The 7,653-nt window shown below is 35.4% G+C and overlaps 1 protein-coding gene across 2 annotated transcripts; it reads right to left on the reverse strand.

Annotated features, from left to right (window-relative positions):
* Nucleotides 1-48: 48 nt before the first annotated feature.
* LOC130546576 (mesenteric estrogen-dependent adipogenesis protein-like) lies at nt 49-4,542 on the reverse strand. Of its 2 annotated transcripts, XM_057321927.1 has the most exons (6): nt 4,284-4,453; nt 4,078-4,170; nt 3,855-3,991; nt 2,521-2,636; nt 527-697; nt 49-416 (listed from the first exon to the last, which is right to left on the reverse strand). In XM_057321927.1, the coding sequence occupies exons 1-6, from the start codon at nt 4,334-4,336 to the stop codon at nt 396-398; spliced, it is 591 nt and encodes a 196-aa protein (XP_057177910.1). In that variant the 5' UTR covers nt 4,337-4,453; the 3' UTR covers nt 49-395. The 2 variants fall into 2 exon arrangements, with proteins under 2 accessions (XP_057177910.1, XP_057177909.1); XM_057321926.1 differs by having other exon boundaries at nt 4,078-4,542.
* Nucleotides 4,543-7,653: the final 3,111 nt, after the last annotated feature.

Genomic DNA, 7,653 nt, shown 5'->3' on the forward strand with positions numbered 1-7,653 from the left:
TTCTTCTTCTGTTTGTTGGTTAGTGTAAGGATGTGGTTGAGACTGGTAATGTGCTCACAGAGATGTAACAAGCATTTATTTGCAAAAGGTTATTTACATAGATCACCCATGAGGAAGTTGTAATAGTGATTATATAGCTATGTACAAAATGATGATTTACAAGTATTATAACTTTAGTGAGTTGTGATTGTTAGATTACACAAAGGGGATTACAAAATCGACTAATCTGTTACAACGAAATTATGTTTGAGATTATACTTCTATGTAAACAATCATTTACTGTACTGCTGTCATGGGCAAATAAAGTTAAACACAAAAAAGTGCAGAATTGCTGAGCCATTTAATGAATTTTACATCTCAGGATCTCGTCATGTGCAGATGTTTTGCTCTTGACCTCATCTTCCACAGTAGGAGATCTACAAAATCAGATTTCAGGTCATATATTCAATGTTTGCTGTGTGTAATGCTTACAATGTTTAACCCATCACTGTTCAACAAGACAACCTGCGCAATTATTCAAACTTACCTTAAACTCTCGCTTGCTGAGGCCAAACCAGTAAGGAAAGTCAAAGAGGGCATCAGAATGGTAATTGATGGTAAAATGTGTGTCTTTCCAGGAGGGCTTCACCTTTTCTCCGTCTATAAGGATTCGCAAGTTCTCACCCACACATGCCTGTAATGCATCTCTAATATCAACCTTAAAAGAAAAAATATCATTATTAAAAATCTAATCTCAAACCAACTCTGAAATTGAATACATTCTCTTGGAAATATACAAAGTTCATACTGCGATTAATCTCATTATACAACAGTTCTATCTGGTTCTCGAATCTGATTGGCTGAGAGCAATGCGATAATCCACTAGGATCACCACGGGAATTGACTGTTGAACCGCTTCACTGACTGTTTGTATCACTACGGCTGTTCGATTCAGATTTTTTTGAAGTCGATTCCAATTCCTGGTTTGGGAATCGAAAGGATCGATTCCTAGCTGCTGTTTTCGATTCGTGCTCAATTCCCTGTTTTACTACAGATTTTAATTTGTAATTACAAAATGTACACATTTTTAACGCAATACAATTTTCCAAGCTGTCACTTTTTACATGTATTAATCGTTTATTGTTTCTATAACAAAAACCTTAACCAAATATGTCGATCTTGTCCTGCAATTCCAATGGCAATTAATAATATTATAAATAATATTTTTCAGTTTTTTTTATTTACTAGCTGTTTTCAAAATAAAGCACGTCAAATTACTATTAACTCGTTTTAAAGTTATTCAGCAGTGTACACAAAAATACTTGCGGAAGACTGATCGATAATCCCTAAATTGTATTAAAAATATGTAAGAATACTGTGCATATAAGTGTAAATGACAGACAGATCTCTAGAGATCAGGTACTAAGTAGCTCTATTTTTCTTTACTGACTAATAGAAGTTTTTTTGCTGTTGCTCTTTAATCTTCTCATTTAATGTTAAATGCAAGTAGTGCAGACAAGTGTTGAAAAAGCTTTAACAGCTTTAAACAGACGTCAAAGTAAATATATGTTGTGAGAGTGCTTTACATGCAACTCTCTTCAAGCACATACTGAGCTCATCGGAAGAGAGTAAGAGAAGACGGTCTGTTTGAAAAGACAAACAAACTTATATGATTTGTTCAATGTGTGGATACATGCAATTAAATCTGCATTGTGTGTGCTGTGCAAACAAAGCTTTTGCTTTTATGCATGCAGATTATTTTATGTCATTCCACAGCTCTAGACTTCATCTATTAGTTTTTTCTGAAGTCTGTACTGTTTTAGACAATTATAATAGAAACTAATAGGCTTGTTTGACTTGACGCGGCGCCGCAAGATCCGACAAGAGGATGACATCAAAGTACCGCGAGAGCCATTCGAAAAACCATAAAGCTTGTGCTTATGAAGGCTCTTAAAGAGGAGTCGAATCCTTTTATGGATTGGGTGTTGAGATATGTTTGGTTATAAGCATTACTCCAAATATCTTTCTCAGTGTTCATCAGAACAAAGAAATTTATACACATTTGGAACCACTCGAAGGTGAGTAAATATTGACAGAATTTTCATTTTTGGGTGAAGTATCACTCTACGATAATAGAATTGGGAATAACACATTCTCAGTGGGTTGCCTTTTAAAGGTCTCTCTCTTTCATTCACACACACGTCCTGCCTCGTTATTTCTCACTAATAACTTCACTGAAGCAGCACACTGCACATTTAAAAGAAGTGACGGTTTGGAATTAGTAGTTTAACTGTTATGCTGGGCTAGAATTCGTGGCGGAAGAAAATAGTTCCCCAGTTCCTTTAAAAACTGGTGGGTTTTAAAGACACTCCTATGTTGTTTGTGATTTATGCAATATTGCTCTCGTAGTTGTGTATATAGTGCTCTTATATCAGCGGCTGTGATTGCCTGCGGCCTCGTGACTCTGGCCTAATCAGAACCATGCTGATATAGGAGCACTATATAGACTCCCACTCAAACGATATTGCATCATCATCTTACATTAACTGTATAGCTCTCTCCAGCAACAGATGATATGGTTGAATCTAAGCCCTTCTCCATCTCCCATCTGATCATGGGATGACAGCCATTGATCACCACCACATAGAGTCCAAGAGCTGTAAACAGAAAAGAATATTACATACAACAGTGTCCTAAAGATATACAGTAAAATTAAACATTTACTTTGGGCATCGTAATGTAAAGGTATCATGCAATTCATGCTGAACCATTTTATGACTTGTACATTGTATAGATAAAATCACAGAGACCTACATGGCACTGAAAAAAAGGTTTCTGAGTCTGCTGTAAAAGAACTTGGTTTAAAGCCCAAACCTAAACTAAATGTGTAATATTACTTATGTTCTCTGCTCCAACAGCTAGTGAAAACGCTATGGGTGTCATGATTATGAAAATTTAATGACGATTAATTGTTGTACAAATAATTGCAATTCATTGAATTGTCTGTTTTAGGGCTGTCACAGGACATTTCGATGGTGATTCATTGTGATAGTTCACGTAACTCATTTAAATCTAATACACATAAAACTTGATGTTATTTTAATATATAAACTACCACATATTGAAATAGGGCTACGTGATTTCTTTTAAAGCTTTGAAAACTCTAAATATCATACAGGGGTAGAATGACATGAATGATACTCTGCTGGCTTGTTTTTCACTTCATACCAAAGGTGTTCAACGGAGCGTCAGATCTGATTGTTGAAGAAAAACATGACAGACAAACAAGCACATATTTGCTACACCCATGTCTGTGTAACCAACGTATATTTTAGGCAACAGCGTGGCATTCCATATGGCGTATAAAACTATGCAATCATTTTTCCATCATTCGTTTAAAACTATTTGTGTTACTTTTATTATCCATTTAGAGACTACATGAATCATTTGTAGAAAAAAATGTTTTTAAAATAAAAAAAATCGTAATAAAAAAGGCTGAAGAAGTAAAAAGTGGCACAGAAAATTACATTTCCTCTATAAGCAAAATATATCCAATCTTAATCCATATATAATATATAAAATAAATTGCCTTAATATTGGATTTATTTTGTTTTCAGAAGAAAAGTAATTTTCTGTGCCACTGTAGCAAATTATAGTAAAATTGTAATACTAAAAAGCATTGCATAATGCTTAAATCTATATTTTAACACTCAACATTCGTTTTGTTCATGTTTTACACAATCCATATTATAACATAAAATATTTCTGTTCTATGTTATTTTGGTATCAGATGTGGTCCCTAAACAGGTTTTGCATTAAATGTAAATAGTAGTTAACATAAACTTGGTTAAAATGTGTAAAAAAGACATTCCCACCTGGATCGTTTACGCGTCTCTTTTCTTGTACTTTTGCAGGTTTTGTTGCGCATGCAGACACGAGCACGTATATTCTTTTTGAGAGCAGCTGATTCCTCAAATTCGTGTACTCTCCCAAATTGCGCACCGTGATTTTCCTAAAAAAAGAAAAACACCACAAGGAGTTAAGATACATATACTTGAAGATGCATGCCACATATTAAAGTTACTGAAATGCATTTACCTTCCTGGCGACTGACAGAAGATCACCTTTCCCTTGCTGGACTGAAACTCGTCGATGAACACGCACGACTGTTTCGGATCGGACTTCACGAGCCTGTAAACAGCGCGATGTTCAACGCTGAAACCTTGCGGCGGATTACTGAGGAATTTTTCAATCTCGACAACATCCATTACAAACGGCGAGTTGTTATTTTCCCCCATGTTTACCTGTGGTTCACTACAGCCTGCCGTGGAAGGATCCGACCGTTTCTCCAGCTCATCTGTCGACTTCTGCCGCGGTTCGTGGGCGTGGGGCGCGTTTATAAAATCCAGGGTTAAAAGCTTCCAGAACTGAGTCATCGGAGCTCGAGACAAGCAGTCTTTCAAAACAGAATATGATTACGACGTGCCGCGAAATCCTTATATTTGCTTCCTCATTCTTAAACAGGGTAAAGCTTTTAATCAGGGTTCATTTAAAGGGTTGTCATTTTTCTGCTGCAACAACTTTTTTAAAGTAGGTCAGATTACTCCTAAATGGACAACGCACACGTGGTTTTGATTATAACTTCTCGTTCAGTTTTTAAATCAGTAAAACACTGTGGTCAAGTAGAATTCAGAGATGACAGAAGTGCTGCATAAAACCTTTAGGAAAATGCAAGTAATTTTAATGGTTATATGTATATAAATCTCTAAAAAGACATTCATAATTGTCACATTTGGTGTCGGGCTGTAATGTATTTCTGTCTAATTAGCTATTTTTTAAAAAACTCAACAAAATTATGGAGTAACACATGAGAATTGTGGATAACTCTTTACAATAAAGTTGTATTTGTTGACATTAATAAATGTTGCATTAGCCAACATGAACTAACAATGAGCAATATCGTTTTTCAGCCTTTATTAATCTTTGTTAATGCCAATAAAGTTGTTAATGTTAATTCATCGTGCATTACTCATGTTAACATACAACTTTTGATTAAAAATGTATTGCTAAATCCTCAAATTAACATGTGATTAATAAATGCTGTAGAAATATGGTTCATTGGTAGTTCAAGTAAAGTGTAACTGAGTACACATTAAAAATGTCCAATCAGCCTTTAAATTTTGAGAAATGTTCCAATGCCATTTTATTACCTTCATCCAATAAGTCATCTGTGCTAGGCCCTGATTGGCTGTTTTTTCTTCATGATTTGGTCCAAGTCCATAATTTCAAGTTAAATTTGACTTTTGTAATGAAAGAACCAAATATGTTTGCACATTTTTTTGTCTATACATAATAACACATTGTAGACATTGAGGTGTACACCTAAGGTCAAGAACATTTCAGTCCAGTGACCGCCAAACCTTTGAGATGTATAAATGAAGAGTTCAGATGCAAAACCATCTAAATCCGTCAGATGACTGAGCATTCTTCATCAGGCTCATTTTTTAGAAATTTACCATTTCAGACCGAGCAGTGTGTGGTTTTGAAGCAAAATTATTTGAGTAACCTATACTATGTGTGGAGAGGATTCACTCAACATCGTAATCTCACTTTTGAGTTGTTTTAGAGTAGTTTTTAAAAACATATACAAATAAACATTAGGTGACTGTGTGCATTTTGAGACAAAACATTCACACTGTTATATTTTAAGATATGTCAGATCAAGACACCTCTCTAACATTTAAGTTAGTCTAGGACTAGGCTTAAGCCCTGTCTGGGAAACTGCCCCATGTCTCACACAATGTAATAATGGTATACTGTTTAATAACTATGTGGCCTGTTGAACAGCATTTAAACCAATGCATCTAAACCAGGGGTTTTAAACCCTGTTGTTGGAGGACCACTGTCTTGCTTTTTAGCTCCATCACAGCTGTCTATAATAATATTTCAGTAATCCAGATGGCCTTGAAGAGCAGGTTCAGGTGTGTCTAAGTACGGCGGAGAACAAAACTTAACAAACGTGGCCTTCCATGAGCATGCTTTGAAGCCTATTCTATACGAAAATACAAACTGCATCTTTCACCTACACAAACAATTTAAATATTTTTATAGGCCAACGCACACATCACTTCAGGGTTGGGCTTCCCATTTGACCAGCTACCCACGTCATTAGATACGTAATATAGTGCCTAGATTAGGGGTCGACCGATTATCGACGTCGATATTGAGCAGAGGTGGACGAAGTACACAACTTCCTTACTTGAGTGAAAGTAAAAGTTGTAAAGACAGATTCTTACTTAAGTAAAAGTACAGAAGTAAGTACTTTTAAAAATATAATTTCATTTATGTCAGTTGTGCATAGTTTTATTGTCGTATAACTTATGCCTCTGAAGCAACCTACTGAATACACAGAGTAGCTCACAGTATCAATTGTATTAAAGGAGTAGTTCACTTCAAAATTTGCCCCCATTGACTTTCCATAGTCATTTTTATTCCTACTATGGAAAGTCAATGGGGGCAAATTTTGCAGTGAGCAACTCCTTTAAGAGCTTTATAGGTTTAGCACATATACAGTATGTTTAGTTTAGATATAATTCTGTATGATCATTTAGCCTAATTATCCTCATTAGCCCCCTAGGCCTATATGTATTTATGAGCAGTGTTCTTTTATTGTGTATATTCCCTTTACCAGTTTTAGCAGCAATTTACCAGTAAGTAGTAAGGTTCTTGTAAATAGTAAAGTGTAGAAGCCATGTGTTTGTTGGATTTATTACCATTTGTATTACCATAATTTAACTACAAACATAAACTATAGCTAGTATAATGAAACTATGTTATTTTTAGTTGCTGTGGTTTTACTAAAGATTATTAATTGGAGTATGGTTCCTATATATAGAAAATGGTAAATTTGTGGATACTGTGGTTTTACTGCAAATACCATCCCTGCTGAAGAAAACAATGGTTTTTAAATTAGAATGAGATTTTTAAATAAAATTCCTCTTTGTAGTGTGTTTTGGGTTTTATTCCAATAGGATTTACCATCCCACGAATAGAATCCATCACATACAAGTAGTCAACAAGTATCCATAGTACAATTCCCACAATAACCATTTAATCCATTACATTTTCTGTTGTATTTTGGGCAGGGTTCTATTGTTTTTATTTAAACAGGAATACTTGAACTATAGTTACTTCAGTAAAAACAACATTCATTTGCTTTAAATGATATAGCAGCAGATCAGAAGTTAACACGCACGAGTAGCTCAAGGTGTATGTGATGCTTATATACCGTTTAGCCGTTATGCCGATCATTTTCATGACAATGTTTCTATGATATTTGACTGATCGTAACCCACAGATGATTACACCACACTTTAACATGTGCCTTTTTCCGTCTTTTAATGTTCTATTTGCCTTTTTTGAGCGCTATGAATGGTGTAGCAGCCCAAAGTCAGTCCTGGAGGGCCAGTGTCCTGCAAAGTTTAGCTTCAACCCTAATCAAACACACCTGAACAGCTAATCAAGGTCTCACAAAGCAGACTAGAAACTTCCAAACAGGTGTGTTGAGCCAAGTTGGAGCTAAACTCTGTAGGACAGTGGCCCTCCAGGACCGACATTGGACACCCCTGGTTTAGAGGGAAGATCCCAGAGTTGCCAGATTTGCGTTAAAAAATC

Source organism: Triplophysa rosa, linkage group LG22 (genome assembly GCF_024868665.1).
Source record: "Triplophysa rosa linkage group LG22, Trosa_1v2, whole genome shotgun sequence".
NCBI classification, from domain to species: domain Eukaryota; kingdom Metazoa; phylum Chordata; class Actinopteri; order Cypriniformes; family Nemacheilidae; genus Triplophysa; species Triplophysa rosa.